At 44.2% G+C, this 27,203-nt stretch overlaps 1 protein-coding gene across 5 annotated transcripts in view; it reads left to right on the top strand.

The window, feature by feature from the left end:
• GAB2 (GRB2 associated binding protein 2) overlaps positions 1–27,203 on the top strand; it is a 188,299-nt gene that overhangs the window by 118,772 nt on the left and 42,324 nt on the right. For 4 of the 5 annotated variants that reach the window (XR_002335549.2, XR_014814765.1, XM_003129701.5 and 1 more), the window contains exon 2: positions 9,539–9,839. Coding sequence is in view for 3 of the 5 variants with exons in the window: in XM_003129701.5 (XP_003129749.1) it covers positions 9,539–9,839 (301 nt within the window). In the remaining 2 variants the exon portion in view is untranslated. Of the gene's footprint in view, positions 1–3,364; positions 3,676–9,538; positions 9,840–27,203 lie in introns of those variants that run through there. The other variant, XM_084975436.1, reaches the window with a different exon arrangement.

Genomic DNA, 27,203 nt, shown 5'->3' with positions numbered 1-27,203 from the left:
CCATCTAGATTGTTCCAGTTTGGGGTTATTGTAAATAAAACTTACATAAACGTTCATGTACAAGTTTTTGTATGAGTATGACTCTTCATTTCTCTGAGATAAATGTCCAGGAGTACAGTCGCTGGGTTGTATAGTAGTTGCCTGTTTAGTTTTTTAAGAAACTGCCAAACCACTTGCCAGAGTAGCTGTATCTTTTTAGAGTCTTGCCAGCAATAGTTGATTGACCCACTTTCTCTATCTCGCTGCCAGAATTTTGTGTGTGAATAAATTTTTCTATTTTAACCGTTGTGGTAAGTCTGTGATAGTATCTCAGTGTGGTTTTGTATTTCCCGAATGGTTAATGGTGTTGAACACCTTTTCATGTGTTTGTCATCTGTGTAGCCTCTTTGGTGAAATGTCTGTTCCTGTCTTTTTTCCATGTCCTCATTGGATCGTTTCCCTTTTTTTGGCCACCCTGGCCCATATGGAGTTCCTGAGCCAGGGATCAAATCCAAGCCACAGCTGTGACCTGTATGCCACAGCTGCAGCAACGCCAGATCCCTAACCCACTGTGCCAGGCTGGGGATCAAACCTGTGTCCCAGGACTCCAGAGATGCCATCAATCCCATTGCACCACACTGGGAACTCCAGTTGTTTCCTTTTGTAAACTATTGAGTGTTGGGAGTTCTTTATGTGTTTCAAATACTCTCCTTTGTCAAATATGTGGTTGCCCACGTATTTATTTGCTAGTATAAAGGAGCAAACCAATTTTTGTATGTTTATCTTCTATAGGCATACCTTGGCGATAGTGCAAGTTCAATTCCAGGCCACCCCAGTAAAGCAAATATCATGATAAAGGAGTCACATTAATTTTTTGGTTTCCTGATGCATATAAAAGTTATGTTTACACTATACTGTAGTCTATTACTGTGCAATAATAGCATTATATTTAAAAAACTATGTACATGTCTTAATTTTAAAATGTTCCTAAAAAGCCCTAACCATCATCTGAGCCTTCAGCAGATCACAATAGTAACATCAGAGATCACTGAGCACAGACTGCCCTAACAGTTATAATGGTGAAATATTGTGAGAATTACCAAAATGTGACCCAGACACTCAAAGTAAGCAAATGATGTTGGAAAAATTGTGTTGATGGATATGCTCAACACAGGGCTGCCACAAACGTTCAATTTGCTAAGAAAGGAAGAAAGACCCCACAGTGTCCACAAAGCATAGTAAGGCAATGCACGTAAAATAAGATATGCTCGGGGAGTTCCCATCGTGGCTCAGTGGTTAGCGAATCTGACAGGAACCATGAGGTTTCGGGTTCAATCCCTGCCCTTGCTCAGTGGGTTAAGGATCTGGCGTTGCCGTGAGCTGTGGTGTAGGTTGCAGAGGCGGCTTAGATCCCGCGTTGCTGTGGCTGTGGTGTAGGCCAGCAGCTACTGCTCCAATTAGACCTCTAGCCTGGGAATCTCCATATGCTGTGGGAGTGGCCCTAGAATAAAGGCAAAAAAGACAAAAAAAAAAAAAAAAAAAAGAGGTATGCTTGTATTTTGTGACCTTGCCAGATTCATTTATTTGTCCTGGGAGTTTATTCTACATTCCTTGGGATTTTCTATGTGCACAATTATGTCATTTTTAAGTAGGGACAATTTTTTTTTTCCTTTTCAACCTGTATGCCTTTTAAAAAAAATTTAACAGTTTTACTGAAATATAATCCACATATGATACAGGTCACTCATTTAAAGTGTACAACTCAATATTTTTTAGTCTATCCATAGAATTTATATACCTGTCAACCAAGATATTCATCAACCTCAAGAAAAAACCCTGTACCCATTAGCAGTCCTCTCTGTTCCCTGAAAATACTATTCTCCTTTCTGTTTCTTGGATTTACCTGTTCTGGACATTTTATATAAATGGAATCATACAGTGTGTGGTATTTTGTGACTGTATACCTTTTTTATTGCCATGTAGTTAACGTACACTATCATGTAGTTTAGAGATATACAACAGTGATTCACAATGGTTACAGGTGATACTCCGTTATTATGAAATACTGGCCCTGTTCCCTGTGTGGTACAGTGTATCCTTGTTTTGTTATACAGGGTGGCTTGTACCTCTCAACCCCCTACCCCGTCTTGCCCCTCCCTGCACCTTCTCTACACTGATAACCACTAGTTTGTTCTCTATATCCGTGAGTCTGTTTCCTCTGTTATATTCACTAGTGGCTTTTGTTTGTTTGTTTTGTTTGTTCATTTGTTCTGCTTTTTAGGGCCGCACCCGCAGCATATGGAGGTTCCCAGCCGAGGGGTTGAATCGGAGCTGTCGCAGACAGCCACAGGCACAGGGGATCCACGCCACGTCTGAGACCTACACCACAACTCAAGGCAACACCGGATCCTTAACCCACTGAGTGAGGCCAGGGATCGAACCTTCATCCTCATCGATGCTAGTCAGATTTGCTGAGCCACGAGGGGAACTCCACTAGTTTATTTTTTAGATTCCACGTGTGGGTGATACAGTGTTTGTCTTTCTTGGCCTGCCTTATTTCACTTAAGAAAATATCCTTTTATATTTATTGTTTGCTTTATTGTACTGACTAGAACTTCTAGCAATGTGTGGAATAAGCGTGGTGAGAGCAGACGTCCTTGCCCTGTTCCTGACCCTCGGGGAAGGCGTTCAGTCTTGCCGTGTGAAGTGTGACATTGGTGTTCATCTTTTGCTAGTGCTCTTTATCAAATTAAGGAATTTCCCCCCTTCCTATTTTTTGAGAGTTTTTATCATGAAGGGGTATTGAAATGTGTCAACTGTGTTTTTTTTTTTCTGCGTTGATTGATAGGACCATGTGTTTTTTCTTCTTTAGCTTATTCCATAATCGATTACAGTGATTGATTTTTTAAATATTGAATTAATTTTACATCTTTGGAATAAACCTCACTTGGTCATAGTATGTAATTCTTTTTATATCTTGCTGAATTCTGTTTTACTTATGAGTCCATGATTGATTTTGAGTGAATTTTTGTAGGAAGATCTTGGACAGACATAAGAACAGTCCTGAGGAAGCTTTCCCCCAAGAACCCATTTAGAACTCATGCTCCCATATTATCCTTGCATTACGTGGCAGTACTCCAACAGTCATTTGTTGTTTCTATATCCTGGGATACTTTCAAGCTGAAGCTCCCAGACTCCTTTATAAATATTTATTACATGGTCCTGCACTTCTCAGGATGAAGGGAATGAGATGCTGGAGAACTCACGTCATAGAGAATCCACAGCATACCTTTATCTTACTCTCTTTTCTCTAATCCTCCTGCTGTCCTTTTTTCCTCCTGCCTACTGTGAACGCTTACTTACATTTTAAAATTGCATTTATCAGTTTGAACATATTGATTGAATGAAGAAAAAGTCAACGGAGCTTTACTGAATTCCCACACAGGCTGAACACTCAGCCAGGTCACTCTTGGCCACAGAGGACACAAACCTTAAGATGCTCAGAGCTTAAAGGGAAGGAAGGCATATAAGCAACTGAAACGCCAAAGTTGAGGGAAGAAATGCCAAAGAAAACAAGATTGTTAAGGGAACAGAAGACAGGAGCACCCGCTCTGCCTGGGAAGCTAGTAAAGTCCTTCCAGGAGAAGTGACACTTAAGCTGGCACTGAGAGAACACGGGAACTTTCCAGATAAGAGGTGAGGTGAAAGGCATTGTAGGAAAAATCATCAGCTTGTGCAAAGACTTAAAAGTCATGTGATTATGTAGCACATTGGGGTAATAGTAAGTAATTTGGTATGTATCTGTACGTTCTGTAAGACCAAGAATTCATGCTGTATCCTTAGCATCTAGAATGATGGCCGTAGCATAGTAAGCACTAAATATTTATTAGAAAGAAGGGAGGGACGCTGGAAAGGAGGGAGGGAAGGAGGAAGGAAGAGAGGGAGAGAGAGAGGGGTGAGGTCAAAGAGGTAAGAATGGTTTGGTGACAAAGAGCAAATGCCTCCATGAAGACCGAAAGAAGGCTAGAAGCTATTGTTCATAGTCTACTTGGGAAATAACAATAAATACAAAATGTCTGTGATACATTGTAAAAAAGGACATGCTGTAAAACGCCTATAAGAACTGTTCGGAGGGGTCAGGGGAAGGAGAGGCCCACTTCACCCGAAGGGATCGGCGAAGTTGTCCTTGGAGCTAGACGCTTTGGAATTGCCTGTGCTTCGTTGTGAATGGTATGGTTTTCCCAAAAACGCGTGCATGAAATTGGAGCAGAAGGTGTTGTAGCAGAAGAGGGATGTCCGTTTGGGACTAGACGGGACAACTTTGCCGGCTCTGTCATAAATTTATCAGCATTTTATAGGCAGCCGTTTATCAGCCTGCACCACTTCTTACAAGCAGAACCTGACAGGCTCCGATGTTATCTGTAGCAAACACCTTTGTCTTGTTTATGAGGGTGTCTGCGTGTGTGTGTTCATGCATGCACCTGCACACCAGTGATTTGGAGACAGCTCTTTCTGTAGAGACAGACACTGAAGGAGACACATCATCTGAAGCACAAGCCTCAGAACTTTAAACAGATGCACCTGCAGCCCCCACACTTGCCCCCACCTGGTGCCCCTGCCTCATGCACACCCACTGTCACACAGAGTTCTGTAAGCACTGGCCTGGGCAAGATTTTAGGTGACTCTAAGTAAATAGTACTTATACTTATTTTCCTAGCTCTATCCTATACCTGAATCCTCATTTTAGTCTAAGGCTTATAAGGTACTAGTTATATCCCCAAGACCTGCTAGGTTTTGTAAGGAGTTCATGTAAGGAAGTGATTCATTAATTAATGTATATTTAGTGATAACCACCTATGTGTCAGGCATTATTCTGAACACTGAAATGCAGCCTGGGATACAAAGAACCAATCTCTGCTCTCATGGGCGTTTACATTCTGGGAGGTGGGTAGAATCAACAAAAATGTAGTATTTTAGGTGATGTGAGTGCTAGTGAGACCAGCACAGCAGAGTGAGGGGGCAAGAGAGTGTGGGGGTTGGATGGTTCAAAACAACCTGTCCAGTAGTATGTCATTTGAATGGGGACTTGAAGGAAAGAATAAGCGAAGGGAACATCTTAGGGGAGGAGTATTCCAGGCGGCGGGAACAACTAGAGCAAAGACCTTTCGGCAGGAGTGTGTGGCCAGTGTCGCTAGAGCAGAATAGGCCGGGTGGAAAGTAGCAAGAGATGAGATGAAGAGATGAAGAGATGAGGAGATGAAGAGATGAGGGAACTGTCATATCAGTCAGGCCCACTGGCCATTGGGAGGACATTGAGTCTGACCCTAAGTGAGATGGAAAGCCAGTGGAGCCTTGGTGCAGAGAAGTGACATGCTCTGATCTCCATCGGCTTCCGTGTTGAGAGTAGCGTGCAGGATGAAAGTGTAGAAGCAGAAACATGGTACAATGATGGACTCAACCAAATGAATAACAGTGGAGGTGCAGAGAAGTGACCAGGTCGTAGGTGTATTTTGAACTCTTTGAACCTGTAGGGTTTGCTATTGAGTCAGACGTGGAATGGGAAAGAAAAGAGTCAACAGTGACATCAGGATCTTTGGTCTGAGCAACCAGAAGGCTGGAGCTGCTCTTAACTGAGATGGGAAGGACTGGGGGAAGGACAGGTTTGGAGGTTATCAAGTGCTCGTTTCCGAGCACAATACATTTGAGATGTCTATTAGTGAAGGCTTGGATGTAAGACTCTGGAGTTCAGTAGATGGCTCTGGGGAGTTCCCATTGTGGCTCAATGCATTAAGGATCTGGCATTACTGCAACTACGGCTTAGGTTGCAACCGGGGCTCGGATCTGATCCCTAGCCCGGGAACTCCATATGTCTCAGTGCAACAAAAAAATAGATAAATTTGCAATTCCTGTTGCAGCTCAGTAGGTTAAGAATCTGACTAGCATTCGTGAGGATGTGGGTTTGATCCCTGGCTTTTCTCAGTGGGTTAAGGATCTGGTGTTGCCACAAGCTGTGGCATAGGTCACAGATGTGGCTCAGATCTGGCATTGCTGTAGTTGTGGTATAGGCAGTTCCAAGTCAACCTCTAGTCTGGGAACTTCCATATGCTGCAGGTACAGCCCTGAAAAGATGACTCCCTCCTCCAAAAAAAAAAAAAAAAAAGATGGGTCTGGGCTAGAGATATAAATTTGGGGATTACAGCAATTAGATGGCTTTTAAAGCTATGAAATGAAATAACTTAGGAAGTGGGTATAGAAAGAGATGAGAAAGATATAAGAAAAAGATTGTATATGTATGTGTGGGTCACTTTGCTGTACAGCAGAAATTGACACGACATTGTAAGTCAACTCTAATTTTTTTAAAAATTTAGAAAGAGTCTGATGGAGTTCCCGTCGTGGCTCAGTGGTTAACGAATCTGACTAAGAACCATGAGGTTGTGGGTTTGATCCCTGGCCTTGCTCTGTGGGTTAAGGATCCGGGGTTGCCGTGAGCTGTGGTGTAGTTCGAAGACCCCGCTCAGATCCCCCGTTGCTGTGGCTGTGGTGTAGGCCGGCGGCTACAGCTCCGATTAGACCCCTAGCCTGCGAACCTCCATATGCTGCGAGAGTGACCCAAGAAATGGCAAAAAAAGACCAAAAAGAAAAAAAAAGAAAAGAAAAGTAAAAGTCTGAGAACTGAGCATTGGGGCATTCCAGCATTTAGAGGTCAGGGAGATGACAAGGAACTAGCACTGGAGACTGAAAAAGAGAGGACAAGGAGACAGAAGGAAAATTGAGAGCGAGCACTGATGCCAGAGAAGAAAGTGCTTCAGAAAGGGTGGAATAATAAACTGTTATCAGATGTTGCTGAGAGATCAAGTGAAATCCAAAAGTTGCTTTAGCAGCATGGAAGTCTCTAAGAGCTCTGTTGAGTTATTTTAGTGTGTGTGTGTTGGGGGAGGGGCAGCCTAATTAGATTGCTTCCAAAAACAAGAGGAGAGGAACAAAGACTACTATCGTGGAAAAGTCTTTGAGCTTTTACTTATAAAGAGGAGCAGAAAACTGGGCCACAGTTGGAAGGGGATCAAGTCAGGCTTGTAATTTTTTTTTTTTTTTTTTTTTTTTTTTTTTTTTTTTTTGGTCTTTTTAGGACCGCACCCATAGCACACGGAGGTTCCCAGGCTAGGGGTCGAATCAGAGCTGTTGCTGCTGGCCTGTGCTAATGCCAGATCTGAGCCGCATCTGCGACCTACACCACAGCTCACGGCAATGCTGGATCCTTAACCCACTGAGTGGGGCCAGGGATCAAACCCGCAACCTCAAGGTTCCCAGTCAGATTCGTTTCCACTGTGCCACAGTGGGAACTCCATGGCATTTATTTATTTATTTATTTATTTATTTATTTATTTATTTCTGAGATGGAGAAGTTGGTGTCCTGATGAGAATACTCCTAGTAGGGGGAGGAAATGCAGTGATTCCAGAGATAAAGTGATGTCCCCAGGGGGGTGAGAGGGGATGCTCAAGTGGAAGGAGGGTGGCCCTGGACTGGACAAACGGCCCATGCTCCCTGTAACAGATTGCTCAGCTACAGAGGCCGGCAGGTGGGTACCTTTGGTGGTGGAGCGTGGAGCATGTGTACATTCGCTGTTGCTTTCTCATACTTTGTCTTATCAAAGAGTGGAGGTGCTGGGGGTTTCAAGAGAGAGAATTTCGAAGACTGCTGCCAAAGAGCAAGAGAAAATCATGCATGAGGTAAATGTGGCAGGACTGTGGGCAGCATGAGGGCTCACTTGAACTTAAAGTGAGAGCCCCAGCACAATTGCATGACTTTCTCCAGCTACACACAGCTGAGCGGGAACCAGCAGAGGAGGTAAACCATTAGACTTAGCCCGGGGTTGTGGTTTCCCGGATAAATGAGAGGAACGCAGAAGGAAGCAAGGAAGTGATGGTTGTGATGGATCACAGCAGCAAGTTGAGTAGCAAGGAAGTGAGGACAGGACTAGAAGGGGAGAGTGCAGCGTGGCAGGAGTAGTGGAAAAGAGGTCCCAGAGGCAACTAAAGAGTAGTAATGACAATCCGATCCTTTGCACTTGTGCTGCTTGTGTGTGTGTGTTTGCATGATAAAAACCCTATGAGGTAGGTAGGAAGGCAGGTGGTGTGATTCTCATTCTGTAGATCCAAAGAAGTGTGATTTTTTTTTTTTAATTTTTTTTTGTCTTTTGTCTTTTTGTCTTTTGTTGTTGTTGTTGTTGCTATTTCTTGGGCCACTCCTGCGGCATATGGAGGTTCCCAGGCTAGGGGTTGAATCGGAGCTGTAGCCACCGGCCTACGCCAGAGCCACAGCAACGCGGGATCCAAGCCGAGTCTGCAGCCTACACCACAGCTCACGGCAACGCCGGATCGTTAACCCACTGAGCAAGGGCAGGGACCGAACCCGCAACCTCATGGTTCCTAGTCGGATTCGTTAACCACTGCGCCAAGACGGGAACTCCAGAAGTGTGATTTTTAGATTAAGTCATTTACAAGTCAGTGGTAAAGCAGACACTCAACCCAAGGCTCTCTCTTACATGGCATGTCTTTTTACCACTTTGTGTTGCATCTGCCTACAGGTTATTCAGTCTCGTTGAAGAGACAGGATGTGGAAGACAACATGAGGGAATATGTAATCAGGTGTTAAATTCTGTAGTATCCAATGATATAAGAAGGTTATTCATTCAGTAATATGTGTTGAATACTTAGGATGTGCAGGCCTCTGTTATAAGTATTAGGGAACAAGATGGGGGGTGGGGGTGGGGGGGAGTCCTGAAGTTAGGCGCTCCTGAATTTTAGAAGGCTTTCTATTTGATTCTTCCAAGGCATCATAAATTGGTAAAAAGCAGAATGTACTGAGTGTTAGGAAATTTGTTTCTTGGTGTTCCCTTCATGGCTCAGTGGTTAATGAACCTGACAAGGATCCATGAGGATGCGGGTTCGATCCCTGGCCTCGCTCATTGGGTTAAGGATTTGGTGTTGCTGTGAGCTGTGGTGTGCGTTGCAGACATGGCTTGGGTCCCACGTTGCTGTGGCTCTGGCATAGACCAGCAGCTGTAGCTCCCATTGGACCCCTAGCCTAGAAACCTCCATATGCCTTGGATATGGCCCTAAAAAGCAAAAAAGATAAAGACATTTGTTTCTCTGTTACTTGCGGTGTGTGACATTGTAGCTTCAACACACCGTGTCTTAGTGGGGGACTATATTCATTAATGGACATGTTACGGCTTTGCAAGTTCCACCCTTTCTAAAAGTCCTAGCCTAATGAAATAATTGCTCTGAAGTGTTTTAGTCCTTATCTGACTTGGTGATCTAAAAAGGGGTAGTGATAGTGATAAGACCTTGTTTCCATAGTGAAATGCTGCACTAACATGCAATCTACAGTCATTCTCCGACTTTGAAATGCTAGGGGAAAATGAAAGGGAAAGAGAGGCCATATTCAGCCCGCAGGAGCAGCAGTCCCCATCCCCAACCTAGTGATACCTGAGAACCTGTGAAAAGCTTTGAGGTCACTAATGAGCCTCCCCCCCTCTTCTTACTCCTTCCTGTTCAGGCCTGGAAGAAACGCTGGTTTATCCTGCGGAGTGGCCGGATGAGCGGGGACCCAGATGTTCTGGAATACTACAAGAATGACCACTCCAAGAAGCCCTTGCGGATCATCAACCTGAACTTCTGCGAGCAGGTGGACGCAGGCCTGACCTTCAACAAGAAGGAGCTGCAGGATAGTTTTGTGTTCGACATCAAGACCAGTGAGCGCACCTTCTACCTGGTGGCCGAGACAGAGGAGGACATGAATAAGTGGGTCCAGAGCATCTGCCAGATCTGCGGCTTCAACCAGGCTGAGGAGAGCACAGGTACGGGGGCAAACACACACCTCTCTCGGGGGCTTCCTGGGAGAGGCCGGGCGGTTGGGGCTAAGAGGAAGGCCTTTGGATTCCTTGAGCGGGGAGAGCAGGCTGGAACTAAAGGCTCTCCTCTGGGGCAGAGGATTAACAGGCAGAGGGGCAAGAGGTGAAGGGGTTGGCCAAATATTAGAGGGACCCCTGGCCCGCATTATGCTCAGGTCGGAAATGCAGGTAGGCTGGGTTGTGATGGAGCTCACAGCGCTTGGTGGTGTTTTCTCGGGGTTCCTCCACACCACCCCGGTGCTCAGGCCTGCGCCTGCCCCCACTTCCCTCAGCCCGCTAGCGCTCTGCGCTCTGCACCCAGAGGGCAGCTGGCTCCTGAATCCCTTCTCTGATCCATCTCTGTCTGTGCTAACCCATCAACTTCAGACCATCCTGAGCAGTTACACTTGCCTTTTTTTTTTTTTTAAATTGGTGATGGGGTGGTTTGGGAGCTTTTGTGATTATTCTTGATGTATCATCCATTGCTCATTCTGTTCACTTGGGAGGGGACAGGCAAGAGGGGGAAATAGTGATTTATGTTTGGATTTTGTTAACCTTCCTTCACAAAAAGAGTAACTCCGTGTTTTGAAATGAGTTTTAAATTGCAGAAATGCTCTTTGATATTTGTTTGAGCTCATCTCCAACTCTGGGATGATTGAAGAGCGGTGTTTTTTTAGAGAAAGGTGGAGAGCCTAAATTAGTAGTTCTTAAACCTGGTTACACATCAGAATCAAAGAGGAGCATATTTTAAATGTTCGTGCTGAGGACCCACAGGAAATCAGTTAACTAAGAATCTCAGGAGTGGGACCTAGGTATTTAAAAGCTTTATTCTGGGAGTTCCCGTTGTGACTTAGCGGTAACGAACCCGTCTAGTTTCCATGACGACGTGGGTTTGATCCCTGGCCTCATTCAGTGGGTTAAGGATCTAACGTTGCTGAAGGCTGTGGTGTAGGTCACAGACCCGGCTTGGGATCTCTAGTTGCTGTGGCTGTGGAGTAGACTGGCAGCTGCAGCTCTGGTTTGACCCCTAGCTTGGGTGCAGCCCTTTAAAAAAAAAAAAAAAAAGCTTCATTCTGAGTCGTAAGAGTCCGGAGGCTCAGCATCCATTTCCTGTAACTTTGAAGGCCGCATACATTCTCTGTTGCATAGTCCTGTTTTTTAAGTTTTTTAACAACCCTTTAAAAACATACAAACCCTTCCCAGCAACATCAGCCTCATCTGGGAACTGGTTAGAAATTCAAAGTCTTGGGCCCCACCCCAGACTTACTGAATCAGAAACTGAGGGTGGGGCCAGCAGGCTGTGTTTTAACCAACACGCCAGCTGATTCCGATTCAGTTAAGATCCAGAACCACTGATGTAGGCTCCCGCACCTCAGAGTGGGGTTTGTGGACCAGCAACACCCACCGCTCCTAGGAACTTGTTAGCAAGGCAGAAGATGTCCACTCAGGCTTACAGAATCAGAATCTGCACACTTGGAAAACTTTTTCTTCTGAAGTCATGTTAGATTCACAGAAGCGTTGCAGAAATTGTATAGCACGTTCCCACATAGCTTCTCCCTCTGCTTTTCCTAATGTTAACATCTAACTTCACCAGAGTGCAGATGTCAGAAGTGAGCAGTTGACATGGATTATTCCAGTCCTGCTAACTACAGAGTGTTGAGATTTCACCTGTTTTTCACCGGTGTCTGGTTTGTTCAGAGTTCCGTCCAGGATGGGATATTAGAGTTGGTGGTTATGACTCCAGGTCTCCTCCAGGTTGTGACAGCAGTTCCTCCGTCTGTCTCATCTTGGTTGACTTTGGCACTCTTAAAGCATATGGGTTAGGCATTTTATAGAGCGTCCCTCCATTTGGATTTGTCTGATGTTTTCTCATGATTCGATTGAGTTATGGGTTTGGGGGAGACTCCCGCAGAGGTGATAGGCCTTTCTCTGCATCTTGTATCAGGGAGCGCATGATGTCAATATGTCTTCGTACTGGTCACGTTAACCTTGATCAGTAGGTTAGGGTGGTAATGTGCCAGCTTCTACCACTGTAAAGCCATTATCTTTGCTTTTGTAATTAACACTTTGGAGGAAATATTTCAATTATGTGCACATATTCGATTTCTCCTTCAACCTTTGTCCACTAATTTTAGCGTTCATCAGTGGATCATGTTGGCAACAGTTACTATTGTGGTATTCTAATGGTAATTTTCTATTTCCCTCAGAATCCACATTTTATTAAGATCCCTAGGTGATCTGCAAGCATGTTAAAATTTGAGAAGCCCTGGACGGGATTATTCATTCCTGATGGGTCATCCGAATCACCCTAAAAACTATTAACCTTTAATGTATAGGTAGTGATTCACTAGATCTGGCTGAGGGCTGAGGAATCAGTAGTTTTAAGAAGCTCCTTCTACAGAATGGAAGAAATTATTTCCAAGTTATATCTTCACAGAGTCTAGTGTCTAGAATATAAAAATCTAGCAACTCAATAACAACAACAAAAGACAACTTTGTTTAAAATGGGGAAAGGGGAGTTCCCGTCGTGGCACAGTGGTTAACGAACCCGACTAGGAACCATGAGGTTGCGGGTTCGGTCCCTGCCCTTGCTCAGTGGGTTAACGATCTGGCATTGCCGTGAGCTGTGGTGTAGGTTGCAGACGTGGCTCGGATCCCGCGTTGCTGTGGCTGTGGCGTAGGCTGGTGGCTACAGCTCCGATTCGACCCCTAGCCTGGGAACCTCCATATACCGTGAGAGTGGCCCAAGAAAATGGCAAAAAGACAAAAATAAATAAATAAATAAATAAAATAAAATGGGGAAAGGATCTGAATAGACATTTCTCTAAAGAAGATAAATGACCAATAAGCCCATAAAAAGATGTTGAACATCGCTAATCATTGGGGAAATGCAAAAAAAATCCACAGTGAGATACTACTTCCTACCCGCTAGGATGGCTGGAATCACAATATGGACAATGGCAAGTGCTGGCAAGGATGTGGAGAAACATACATTGCTCACACACCCCACCTCATAGATTGCTGGTAGAAATGTAAAGAGGTATAGCTATTGCAGAAAATGGCAATTTTTCAAAAAGCTAAACCTGTAACCCAGCACCTCCCCTCCTAGACACAAGAGAAATGAAAGCACATGTTCACACACACCAAATTTTTTAAGATGTTTATTTTTTCTATTACAGTTAATGTATAGTGTTCTGTCCATTTCTTCTGTACAGCAAAGCGACACTCTTTTTCTCACATTATCCTTCATCAGGTTCCATCACACGTGACTAGATATAGTTCCCTGTGCTGTACAGCAGGATCTCATTGCTTATCCAGGCCAAATGCAATAGTTTGCATCTGCTAACCCCAAACTCCCAGTCCATCCCACTCCCTCTCTCTCCCCCTTGGCAACCGCAAGTCTGTTCTAAAGTCCATGAGTTTCTTTTCTGTAGGTAGGTTCATTTGTGCCATATATTAGATTCCAGACACAAATGATATCATATGGTATTTGTCTTTCTTTCTAACTTACATCACTTAGTGTGAGAGTCTCTAGTTCCATCCATATTGCTACAAATGGCTTTATTTTGTTCTTTTTATGGCTGAGTAGTATTCCATTGTGTATATATACTACATCTTATTAATCCATTCATCTATTGATGGACATTTAGGTTGTTTCCATATCTTGGCTATTGTGTATAGTGCTACAGTGAACATAGGGGTGCGTGTATCTTTTTCAATGAAGGTTTGTCCAGATATATGCACAGGAGTGGGATTGCTGAATCATATGGTAGTTCTGTATTTAGTTTTCTGAGGTACTTCCATACTGTTTTCCATAATCGTTATACACACAAACATTTATACACAGAAGTTCATAGCAGCATTATTCATAATAACCAAAATGTGGACACAATCCAAAAGTCCATTAATGAATAAACAAGATACAGCGTGTGTGTATGTGTGTGTGTGTATTATTCAGCCATAAAAAGGAATGAAATGTTGATATGCTTTACAGCATGGTTGAACCTTTGAGACATTATGCTAAATGAAAGAAGACACAGAGAATTCCATAGCTTATAATTACATTTTTCTGAAATGTCCAGAATAGGCAAATCCAGAGATAGGAGGTAGATTGCTGGTTGAGAGTAGGGGCATGGGGGAGTTTCTGCTGTGGCAAAGCGGAAACGAATCCGACTAATATCCATGAGGATTCGAGTTTGATCTCTGGCCTTGCTCCTGGTTTGGGGAGCTGGCATTACCGTGAACTCTGGTATAGGTCGCAGATGTGGCTTGGATCCCAATGCGTTGCTGTGATGTAGGCTGGCAGCTGCAGCTCCAATTCAACCCCTAGCCTGGGAACTTCCATATGCCATGGGTGTGGCCCTAAAAAGCAAAAAAGAAAAAAAAAAAAAGAGCAAGAGCAAGGGAGAAAGAGAGAGAGAGTGGGGGCATGCGGAATGAATGTTAATGAGTATAGACTTTGTTTTGGGTGATAAAAATGTTCTAAAATTAGATGGTGGTGATGGTTGTATAATTTTGTGAATATACTAAAAGCTACTGAATTTTGCATTTTAAAATGATGGCATTGATGGCATGTAAATTTTATCTGTGTTGTCTTTTTTAAGTTCCTCAGTTGATTCTGATAACCAGCCAGATTTGGGACCCCCTTGGAGTTAGGGCCAGCTTTATGGACATGTGACTTGTGCATTATCACAGGGCCCCAGGCTTAACCCCACTTGGTTTAACACTCTATTACTGCCATCTTGAAGTTCTTAATTTTTTAAATTACCATTTGTGTATATGCCTGATAAGTTTTAAGATCTACTCTCTTAGCAACTTTCAAATATACATTTGTTGTAATCTTGTTACCTATAGTCACCATGCTATATGTTACATCCCTAGGACTTAACTCATTTTATAACTGGGAGTTCGTACCCTTTGACCTTCACCCATTTCTCCCACCCCACCCCCACCCCTGGAAAGTGCCTGTCTATTCTCTGCTTCTTTGAGTTTGGTTTGTTTTTCTCTGTCTGACTTACTTTTCTTAGCGTACTGGCCTCCTGGTTCATCCTGGTTCATCCATGTTGTCACAAAAGATTACCTTCTTTTTTTATGGCTGAATTTTAAATATATGTTTTAATCACATTTTCTTTATCCATTCATTCTTCAGTGGACATTTAGGTTGTTTCCATATTGTGGTTATTGTAACTAATGCTGCAGGGAACCTGAGCAGGCATGTATCTCTTCTGGATGGTGATTTCAGTCCTTTGGGTATATACCCAGAAGTGAAATTGCTGGATCATAGGGTAGTTCTATTTTCACTTTTTTGAGTAACCTCCATACTGCTTTGCATAGTAGCTGTACCAGTTGGTATTCCGAACAGTGCGCACAGGTTCTCTTTTCTCCACATCCGTGCTCACACTTACCTCTTTCTTTTTGATAATAGCCACTTAGCATATATGATGTGATACCTCATTGTGGTTTTGATTTGATTTGCATTTCCCTGATGTTTAATGATGACCACATTTTCAGTTACCTATTGACCATTTGAATATCTTCTTGGAAAAATGTCTGTTCAGATCCTTTGCCCCTTTTGTTCCCTTTTTTTAAATTAGAGTTGATTTACAATGTTCTCTCAGTTTCTGCTGTACTGCAAACTGACCTTTGCCCTTTTTAAAATAGGGTTATTTGATTTTTTGCTGTGCAGTTTTATGAGTTCCTCATGTATTTTGGATATTACCACTTTACTGAGGATATGAGGTTTGCAGATATTTTCTCCCACTCCTTAAATTGCCTTTTCATTTTGTTGATTGCTCTCCAGAAACCTTTTATTTTAATGTAGTCTCATGTGTTTATTTTTGTTTTTCTTGCTTATGCTTTTGGTGTCATATCCAAAAAAGTCATTGCCTAGACCAATGTCAAAGAACCTTTTCCTCTGTGTTTTCTTTTAGGATTATTATGGTTTCAGGCCTTACATTTAAGTCTTTAATGCATTTCAGTTAATTTTTGTGCATTGTGTAAGATAGGGTTCCAATTTCATTCTTTTGCATGTGAATATCCAGTTTTCCCAACACCATTTATGAAGAGATTTTTATCCATTGAATATTTTTGGATCCCTTGTCAAATGTTGCCCATATATTGAGGCTCTCTATGTTGTTCCATTAGTCTGTGGATCTGTTTTTGTGCCAATGCCATAGTGTTTTGATACCTGTAGCTTTGTAATATATTTTGCCATCAAGAAGTGTGATCCAGGAGTTCCCGTCGTGGCTCAGTGGTTAGCGGATCTGACTAGGAACCATGAGGTTGTGGGTTTGATCCCTGCCCTTGCTCAGTGGGTTAAGGATCCGGCGTTGCCGTGAGCTGTGGCGTAGGTCACATATGCGGCTTGGGCTTGGATCTGGTGTTGGATCTGGCTGTGGTGTAGGCCGGCAGCAACAGCTGCGATTAGACCCCTAGCCTGGGAACCTCCATATGCCATGGGAGCAGCCCAAGAAATGGCAAAAAAAAAAAAAAAAAAAAAGAGAAGTGTGATCCATCCACCTTTATTTTCTTTCTCCAGATTGCTTTGGCTATTTGAGATCTTTTGTGATTCCATTTGAATTTTATGATTTTTTTTTCTCTTGCTGAAAAAAAAAAATGCCATTGGAATTTTGATAGGGATTGGACTGAATCCATAGATGGTTTGTGGCAATATGGACATTTTAACAACGTGAACTTTTCAAATCCATGAACACAAGATATCTTTCCGTTTATTTGTGTTGAAGGTTCTTAGTTTTTGAACAAATGGTCCACATATTCACTTTGTACTGGGTTCTGCAAGTCAAATGGCCGATTGTGCCTGGACTAGATGTCCTGCCCTAGGAATTCTGTGATCTTCCTTAAGGAAGGATTATGAGCCCCCATTTTACTCCTAAGTTCTTCTGAAAAATCTTTGCTTCCCATGTGGAATTTTCTGTTTTCCCCAAATCTTTATTGTTATAGGCTGTATGTATTTTGTTTTGGTTTTTCATTTTATTTTGTTTCTGCTAAAGAAATAAAATGCTCAGGCCAAAAAAGAACAAAAAAAAAAAAAAGAAAAATAAAAAAGGGGGGGAGAAAGTAAGAAAGGAAAAAAAGCAGGAGAAAAAAGCCCATAGACCCCCTAGTCTCAAAGCTTTCATAAATGTGAGAAATATGTCCAAGGAATACTTCAGCTTTTTTTGGAAATAGACTAAATTGAGGGGGAAAGCAAGCAGGAAGCAAATTGCTTTTAAATGAATTATTTCCTTGTGGGGTTTTCTTGGAGATGTCACTATCAAGAAAAACATATCCTTGAGTGGTAGCAAAAATTACTTGGTGCAAATATCTTTTTAAAAAAAAAATCACATTATGTAAAAAATAGTTATTGTCTGAATCCTTACTTTCACTATATAGAATTTAAGTACAATTCAGGAGTTCCCGTTGTGGCACAGCGGAAACAAATCCAACTAGGAACCAAGAGGTTTCAAGTTTGATCCCTGGCCTCGCTCAGCGGGTTAAGGATCCAGTGTTGCCATGAGCTGTGGTGTAGGTCACAGACACGGCTCAGATTGGTGTGGCTGTGGTGTAGGCTGGCAGCTCTAGCTCCAATTCGACCCCTAGCCTGAGAACCTCCATATGCTGTGGGTGTGGCCCTAAAAAGCGGGGGGAAAAAATTTAAGTACAATTCAAAAACAGATATATAAAACTACATTATCTGGGCTTGCTTTCTTTGGTCAGTGGATTCATTTGTTGCTTCAAACGTTGTTCGTTCACTCATTCCTTCAGCACACCTTTATGGAGACTTAGTCTCGGGCAGTCCCTGTCGTAATTAGTAAGGCTGCATGCTACCCAGGCAAACACTAGAGTTCCAGCCCTCAGATGTCATCGTCTAGTGGAGGGGACAGACATAGCACCAGCCAGTCCCAGGGAAGTGCTATCACCGAGGCATCGCCCCGGATGGAGGCACCAGCCCATGCACCACCAGCTCAGGGAGGGAAGACAAGGAGGGGGAAGTATTAAGAGGGTGACAAATGATCAAGTCAGTATTTTTCAACAGCTTTGTCTATTAAGTAATGCATTCCCTTTAACCTCCAACGTCTTTTTTTAAGGGAGGATTTTATTAGATGTCTCGTGGCTTAATTACCAGAGCAAAGGTATTAGTTGTCTATGATAGAGGGTTAGGATTCTTTGTGAGAGCTTTCTGATGAAAACAATAGGCTTTTCTTCCCTTTGATAGGAGAATCGGTGATGTTATAAAATTCAGCCAAATAATGGGTTATATTTTAATTTAGAAGCATTCTTTGAAGTATATGATATCTATACAGCTCTCAGTTGATTTACTAATCGCCCAAGTCTGTTTCTTTTACCTGAGAGTCAGGATCTGAGGAAAAGTGGGAAAGAAGTTAACATTTGACTGTCTACTTGGCGCTTAAGTTGTTTATTTCATTTAATCACTTTTATCAACTGTGTTTCTATGTTTTTTCTAATAAGCAAGCAGAGTCCTGTTTGTTCCTTGCCTAGCACTCCAGGGACGAGAGCTCGTCTCTGCCTTGGCTGGGTGGCTATCCAGCCCCGGGCAGCCCAGAACTCTCCCTTCGTACAGCGCTGCTCTCCCTGAGCTGGGCCTGTTGAGGACAAGCCAGTCACGCGGGTGTGAGCGTTGGCACCTGTCTCATGGGAGGCGGGTCCTCTACTAGCGTCCCAACCCTCAGTGGCCGTGGAAGAATGAGAGCTCTGTGTGGAGCATCCACACCATGCAAAGTAGGGACTTTCTGCTCATTCCCCCACTGAAAGTTCTCAGTAATCCTTTGAGATGACAACAATGTCGATTCGAGGTCACAGCTAGAAAATGACAGGGCTGGGGGAGTTCCCGTCATGGCGCAGTGGTTAACGAATCCGACTAGGAACCATGAGGTTGCGGGTTCGGTCCCTGCCCTTGCTCAGTGGGTTAAGGATCCGGCGTTGCCGTGAGCTGTGGTGTAGGTTGCAGACGCTCAGGTCCCGCGTTGCTGTGGCTCTGGCGTAGGCTGGTGGCTACAGCTTTGATTAGACCCCTAGCCTGGGAATCTCCATATGCCGCGGGAGCGGCCCAAGAAATAGCAACAACAACAACAACAACAACAAAAAAAGACAAAAGACCAAAAAGAAAATGACAGGGCTGGGCTTCTAGACTGAAACCCAGGTCTACCTTGGCTTTTTTTTTTTTTTTTGTCTTTTTGCCGTTTCTTGGGCCGCTCCTGGGATCCGAGCCTCGTCTGCAACCTACACCACAGCTCACGGCAATGCCAGATCCTTAATCCACTGAGCAAGGCCAAGGATCGAACCCACAACCTCATGGTTCCTAGTCGGATTCGTTAACCACTGAGCCATGACGGGAACTCCTGCCTTTGCTTTATAGTATGCTCTCTCTCTGTCCCAGTCCTCCTGGAAGAGGACCATCTGCCAGAAACCAAGCCCGGCTATTTTTGCACCTGTGGACACCTTGTGTGATATTGGAAGTTCTCCTTCACCCCATCCACTCAGGTCCTGTAAGTGGCTCAGGTTTCCCTCCTCACCACCTCCTATGACTCCGAATCCTTGGGCAGAACTCTTCCAAGAATTTAGTGACTTCTAGAGCTCTAATCCAGGCATCAGGATCTGTCGGTGAATCCATAGGCTGGGGGCGAGGATGCCTGAGCTCGGGTAACTCTGGAAGAGTGTGAACAAGTCCCTTGATGAGGTTTCAGTTTTCTTCCTTCAGATAGAGAGAAAGTCCTTATCTAACCCAGTGGTTCTGCTTCTGTGTGGGTTCATCAACACAGACCTTGACTCCGGCAGCCCCTCGAGTTTCCTGTCTCCCAAAGGAACATTGTGTTCGACATAAAGGCATCCCCCAAAAGCGTGAGTTCTCTTCTCTGCTTGCTGTTGGTCCTGTAACAATCTCTTCCCATGGGGAACCTCCCGCAAGCAGATACTCCTTTCTCCTTTATTATTATTATTATTTTTTGAGTTGTAATAGGACCTGTTTTTTAAAAAGAAAGAGAAAAAACAAATAACTTGTGTTTCTCACTTTCAGCTGGAAGAGCTTCTATGGCAGATGGCATCTTTTTTTCATTCTTCTTGCCATCCTCAGCTTCTTCCTTTTGCTGCCACTCTCCAGTTCCTCACACATCCCAGCCAGAAAGGCCTAGGCTAAAACCTGTCTAGGATCCAGACCAGACCAGGAGGGACACTGGGTCTGAATACTGACATAAGGTTAAAGGAAAGCCTCCTGACAGAGGACTCTTTCCAAAAGGCAAACCAGGGATGATGCCCAGAAAGAAAACGCGACTCTGAGAATGAATATCAAGGTTTCATATCATGTGTGTGGAGTCTGCTTGTTGTTCATTTGTTTAGAGTATGTGTGTGTGTACACGTGCACAAGCAACAGTGAGAACCCCATCTTCCTTTGGGGATCAGAATAGCCTTCAGTCCTCCGGGGCAGGGAGCAGAAAGCTGCCCTGAGCTGTGTTTCCGAGCAGCCGGGTCCAAGTGCTCGCATTTGTGGCCCAGTTGTGGGCAGCTGTCCCTGACCCGCTGTACCACACACGAAAAGGCAGCAGCTCCTAGCACAGAGCTTGCATGAATTATTCATGGGCTCAGGAGCCATCCTCTGTTAGGAAAGCCCTCAGCCCTTTGAGTCCTCTGAGCTGAGGGCTTCTTCTTCCCCGTTGTCACCCTCTCTCCTCTATTCCGTAACTGGTCCAGGGCCTGCGCAGCCGCTCGCTCTCACGTGCATGCTGGAAGGTGTGCTAGCTGGTCTCGAGTCCCAGCCCTGCTGTTTATTTGCTCTGCAATGTTGAATAAGGACCTCTTATCTCTTTGAGGTGTTATCATCCAAAGTGGAGATGGAGCTCCCTCTCTCGCAGAGGGCTTGGGAGGAAGCTGGGCAAGTGTAGAGGCGCACGATGTGAGCAGTGGCTGCTTGTTTCCCAGCTCTCTGTGTCACGCTTGTGGTGAAAACGGTGATCTTTCTATCTGTAGGTCAAGATGAACAGGATATGATTTAAGTATCTTGTGTTTTTAGAGAACTTTTCAGTCTACAAAACACTTATGCAGTCTCCTTTGAGGATAAAGAAACAAAATAAGATAGACAGGGCTGCTAGCATTATTCCTACAGGCAAGCAAGGAAGCTCAGGTCTAAAGGCACTACCCTTGCCAGAAAGCAGTGTTGCCAGGTCAAGAATCCCAGGCTTTTAGCTCCATCGTGGGGCTAAGTGCTCTAACTCCTTCTCATTTATCTGAACCCCTTTTCACAGACCTGTTTACTGTGGCAACTTGTAAATCACAAAATAGCCAGCAAGGAAGAGGAGCGAGAAGTTGATAAGTCACTGAGAACTAAACATTTGGAAAGTCAAGTGCTGTCTGTACATTAATATTAATCTCTGAGGGCTAAATTAGCAAGATAACATGATCCGTCTCAGAGCAGCCAACTACTGTGAAGTAGAGCTCGGGGAGTTTAAGTCACCAGAACCCTGTTTGTAATTCTTAAAGATTTTGAAATAAGGCCAGAGCCGCCTCCATATCCTGTCTGTTATTGTAGCTTTTTCCTTCTCAAACTCCCTGGCAGGAATGTCACAGTGGTCGCATGACTAACTCTATGCAAAGACAAGGTCCCTGAGTTCCAACCAACTGTTCTTTATCTGTTCCCCATCTTTTCTGTATGAAAATTTGGGGAGAGACTGCCTTCCCTTAAATATTCTGTAAACATTTGAACTTCTAGTAATTCATGAATTTCCCCGGGAACTCAAGAGCAGAATTATTCCAAGTCCTGGGGTCAAACGATACCCATAGGAGTGCTTTGGGGGAAGTGTTATCGGGGTCTTCAAACAGCTCCTTCCTCTCCAGAGAGAATGATTGGTGCCTTCAAGTTCAGGACCCGTTACTCCAGCTGGACTTCTGAGAGCGGGGAGGGCTGCGGTGGAGCCGGGCGGTCCATTCCAGTGCCTTCGGGTGACCTGGTCCTTCTCCCCTGACTAATGAGTGGAAGAACCAGAGGAGAAGCAGGGTTTGGGGGGAGTGGAGGAGGGTGGGGACGAAAGAGACCTCAGCCTTTCTCTCATTCCTGGGAGGCCTTTTCCTCCTTTCTTCCCTACACTACCCTTTTTTTTTAACTGAGTTCAGATCTCTCGACTCCTCTGGGGGACCCTTGTTGGAAGCTTAGAGCAAATGTGGAGGTGATAACGTGGCTTCTCCCCAGGCCGGCACAGGTCCCCTGAGGAGCCAAGAGCAGAGCGGAGCCTGACCCGGGCCCCAGCCCAGAGGCGGAGGCTGCGGGCTGAATCACCCACCCTTCTTTTCCCACTGAGACAATGAGGAAAATAAACATCCAAACCAGTTTCCAAACAGATCTGAAATCCTCACGCCTTAAAAAAAAAAAAATAACCCTGAAGTATCAGACCTTCCTCCACGATCTTTTGTTGGTTTGTTGTTGTTTGTGTCTGCAGCTGGGTCTGGTCACCCTGAGAGTAGGCCTTGAGGTGGGACATGAACTCCATAAAGTCCCCACAGACACTTTGGCTTTATCCTAGAGCAGGCTCAGGCCCTGCAGCAAAGTCCAGACCCTCTGGAGGAAGAAGGGGAGACAGGAGGAAACCTGACCCTCTCCTCTTCATTCTAAGCCTTGATCCTCCTTCCTGCTCTCCCTTGTATACCAGGCACTCCTCCTCACCTCCAAACCCCCCCGCCCCCTGCCGCCAGCCAGCATAGACTCAGTCTAGGGTTACCTGCCAAACCCACAGGCTGTTAGAAATGAGAGTGTTTCATCGAAGCTCCTCAAGACCAGAAGCTTTGGATAGCTCCCAAACAGCCCATAAGATGCTCCCCCTTTTTTGTTTTTTGAGTGCTTCTTATTATCTCTGTGAAGAAAAGTAATAAATCATTGTTGAATTGGTCCCAGACCAGATTCCAAAGCCCAGTGAAACTCTCATTTTTTGCTAAAGATAGAATTAGGACTTTGAATTTAGTGGTAAGGTCACCTTGAACCTCTGAAGCTGGGTTTCGTTTGTTTGTTTGTTTCTTTCTTTCTTTCTTGTTTTTTGGGGTTTTTTTAGTGCCGCACCTGCAGCATATGGAAGTTCCCAGGCTAGGGGTTGAATTGAATTGAGCTGCCGGCCTATGTCGCAGCCACAGCAACTTGGGATCCAAGCCACATCTGCTACCTATGCCACAGCTCATGGCAACACCAGATCCTTAACCCACTGAGCGAGGCCAGGGATTAAATCCGCATTCTTAGATACTATGTTTCGTTACTGCTGAGCTACAGTGGGAACTCCTGAGGCTGTTGGTTTTGATAAACCACTTCGTTATGTAGAGTTCTACATAGGACTCTGAACTCTGCAGAATCAGTGGGTATGCTCATCTTTATCTAGAATCTGAATTGGGAGTCAAAGTTCTGAGTTTTGGTGTGGTTTTTTTGTTTTTGTTTTTTTTTTTTTTTACTGCACCCATGGGGCATGGAAGTTTCCAGGCCAGGGAGTGAATCAGAGCCACAGCTACAGCAATGCCAGATCCTTCAACCCACTGTGCTGGGCCTGGGATTGAACCCGTACCTCTGCAGTGACCTGAGCCACTGCAGTGTGATTCTTAACCTACTGCACCATTGTGGGAACTTCCCAACGTCCTGGTTGGAGATTCCCAGGCTAGGGGTTGAATCAGAGCTGTAGCCACCGGCCTACACCAGAGCCACAGCAACGCGGGATCCGAGCCGCGTCTGCAACCTACACCACAGCTCACGGCAACGCCGGATCATTAACCCACTGAGCAAGGGCAGGGATCGAACCCGCAACCTCATGGTTCCTAGTCGGATTCGTTAACCACTGCGCCACGACGAGAACTCCCGTCCTGGTTTTTAATTTCAATTTTGTCACGGATTCATTGTGTAAATCTTGGTCTCGACAGTAAACTAGGAGTTTGGGGACTAGTGATTTTCAAACTTTGGTTTTTTTTTCATTGCTTGTTAACTAAATCTTAAGCGGAACACAGTGTGTGAAACAGGTGAGTGGGAGCTGCTTTGAACATCGCAGGGGATGGAGTCCAGCAGGGCAAGCTCGAGCTGGACGCAGATGGCCCGGCCCTCCTTCTCACCCAGGGTGGCCTGGGACGGCTGGAGCACAGCGTGGAAACACTGGTCTGCAGCAGATACTTCAAAACAGGCACCCACAGACCAGTGCTGAGCTATGAAAAATTGCCTCAAATCACAACAAAAAAGGAAACACAGGAGGAAGATAGAGTCAGTTTTCATAAAGCCAAATGTAGTCAGATTTTAAAACCTCCCTACATGCAGACATTCTCTTTGCATGGATGTGCACATTTGTTAAAGTGTTCTTGTGTGTGTGTGTGTGTGTGTGTAGTGACAGTCATAGTAAATAATAGTTTTTCCATATTTGACACAATTAAAAATTGTGAGCCCTGTGTGTCGGTTTTTAAGGTGCACATACAAACAAAGAGGCAGTGTTTTCACTCCTCTGTAAAATGGGAGTGACCTAGAGGTTTTGCTGCTGTCAAGGCCACCTGATTCCTAGCCGCTGCTTCTGTACCCATGGCCAGAGGCCCTTGGACTCTACTTTCAAGTTGACGCCCACCCTGCACCCCAGCATACAGTCAGGGCTCTGGGATCCCCCATCCTTTCTGCTCAGTTCTGACCCTCATCCTGTGCGTGAGCTCGGGTCAGCCCTGGGACTTTGCCGACTCTTCCCATTCTTGAGTCATCCCTGTTAACTTGACTGTCGTCTCACATTCCACCCAGGACTGGACCCTCTTCTGCTTCTCTTTAGTCCCCCTCAGAGACCACAGTCTTACCCAAACCCTTAAGTGGGTGTCTGGAGCCCCACTACCCAGTGGCTGACTTCTGAGCAGCCAGTGGTCTGTCTGCCTGAATTTCTGAAGAAAAATCCATCTCTGCTTTCCCTAAACATGCTTCTTCCTCTTGGATGCTGCTGCCCACATCTCTGGGTGATGCCCACTTGCTGTGTCTGTGTTCACTCATTCAGCACATTGAGTACCTGCTTTTGCCAGGTCTTGTTCTGGGGACCTGTGCCAGAGAAGAGTGAAAGCCGTGGCCCCACGCTTAGTGACCTCATGCACTTTGTCAGATCCTCCAGTTGAGGTTCCTTCTGCCCACACTAGTGACCTGCCTGCCACCTCTGTGTGCAGTTCTAGGACCTGGGGACTTCAGTTTTCATCAAGATTTGCCTGCTTTTAACTGAACCACTCCTGGCTATGTGCCAAGATATAGCTAGCACATAAAAAAAAAAAAAATTGAGGTTAACCTCAAGTGTGAAAAGAAAAAAGTTTTTTTTTTTTTTCAATTTCTGAATTTCATTTCAGTATCCAGCCCTTACCTGGCTAGTGACGGAAATGAAAGTTTTAAACAACTGAGGTCGAAACTGATCCATATAGGATTTTCTCAGGTATTTCAGGTTTTTTCCTCTCTCTCTTTTTACATAAATGGAAATCAATATACCAGATATTTATTTTTCTCCCGCTTTATCAAAATGTAATCGACACAACTGTATACATATAAACTGTACATTATGATGATGTGATATGTGCATTCATTGTAAAATGATTCCCACAATCCAGTTAATGTATGCACACCCTCAAAATTCAGCTTTCTCTTGCTTTGTGCAGGGGCTGCTATTCGAGTTCCCAGAAGGTTAGGGACCTGGAAGTAGTTCATTGAGGCTAAAGCACAAAGTGTGGGAATGGGGAGAGATGTGTGAGAGACCTGGGGATGAGAACATGACCCTGTTGTCTGTCCTCACATTTGTATCACTGGTAGCTGCCCAGCAACATTCAAATGAGTGATTTAGTTACAGTGTTTGCTTATAACTTTGTAAATAGTTACAGTCATACAGAAGTACAGTTTCAAAAATTCCACCTTATTTCCAAACATTGTTGCTTTGAGAAATCCACTGTTGAGAAGGGAAAAATAGAAGCTTCTAACACATTCTAACCTTATTAACAAGACATAGGGTCTAAAATTTTTTACATTGAAACAAGGGTATACAATGAAAAACGACAACAGAAGGCAAAGAGAAACTCAAAGCGGATGATATTCTAACTGGTCTGAAGAGACAAGATATGTCAGTGACCTAAACTTTATTTTCCACATCTATCATGTATTTATTGTTTGCCTTTATTCCCCACCTCTTCACTCCTTTTGTGGAGGAGGTGATGAACAGATTCTTCATGGCTGGGGGTCATAATAGCCAAAAACTCAGCTAAGACAGAGGAGTAGATTTCATAGACTGAGAACATTCTAGAATTCAACTGGTACCCATGAGGATGCAGGTTTGATCCCTGGCCTTGCTCAGTGGGTTAAGGATCTGGTATTGCCGTGAGTTGTGGTGTAAGTCGCAGAGGCAGCTTGGATCCAGCATTGATGTAGCTGTGGTGTAGGCCAACAGCTATAACTCTGATTTGACCCCTAGGCTGGGAACCTCCACATGCCGTGGGTGCAGCCCTAAAAAGACCAAAAAAAAAAAAAGGTATAGTTGATTTATAGTTTTGTACCAATATCTTCTATACAGCAGAGTGACCCAGTCATTCATACATATACATTCCCTTTCTTACGTTATTTTCTGTCATGGTCTATCCCAAGTAGAATATGTGTTCTCGAAGGGCCCTCAGAGAGTATTTAGTTCCAAACTCATCAGATGACAAAGTGTCTGGAGGTCAAGAGAGGGGAACTAACTTTCTCAAGATCACACAGCTAACTGGCAAGGCCAGAACGGAAACTCAGATTTCGTCTTGTGCTTGTATAAGGTCATGTGATTTATAAAGTGCATACGCATGCATGCACACACAGGTTCAGAAGTCAGTTTAATACAAAAAGCAAAGAGCACAGGTCTTGGAATCATATAAATGCATGAATCCACTGAAGAGTTCAGTCTTGACATGGTCTTGGATGAGTAAGTTTACTTTGCTGAACCTCAATTTCTATATGACCAAAATAGAGACAAGACATTTTTCACAAGATGATTGTGAAAGTTATATAAGAATCCACTTAAGGCATATAAGCATCGTGCTTAGTACATGAGAAACACACTTTAACTACCTGTTAAGTGAGTGGCTAGTAAGTGACTGGGGCCTTCTCTGTGAGCTTCACAACAGGCCCTTGTGTATGTGTACTATGCTCCTCTCAGCTCCCCCAAACCTAAACATCCTAAATAACACTTTTCTGTTTTGCCTGAACTCAAAAACATTTTTACTGTGTGTGATAAATATGTTTATCAAATAGACCTTGCTGACTTTCCTGATTTGGGATACATTAATTTATTGAGGTGCTCAAAAACTAGTCTCTTAAAATATACTCCTCCTCCTCATAAAAGC

This window comes from Sus scrofa, chromosome 9 (assembly GCF_054392235.1).
Source record: "Sus scrofa isolate SSC_HxYL_T2T_F1_AM1 chromosome 9, Sscrofa_HxYL_maternal_Yorkshire_Landrace_v2.0, whole genome shotgun sequence".
Classification (NCBI taxonomy): Eukaryota; Metazoa; Chordata; class Mammalia; order Artiodactyla; family Suidae; genus Sus; species Sus scrofa.
The sequence above is the reverse complement of the archived record's forward strand: the minus strand, read 5'-3'. Positions and strand labels throughout refer to the sequence as shown.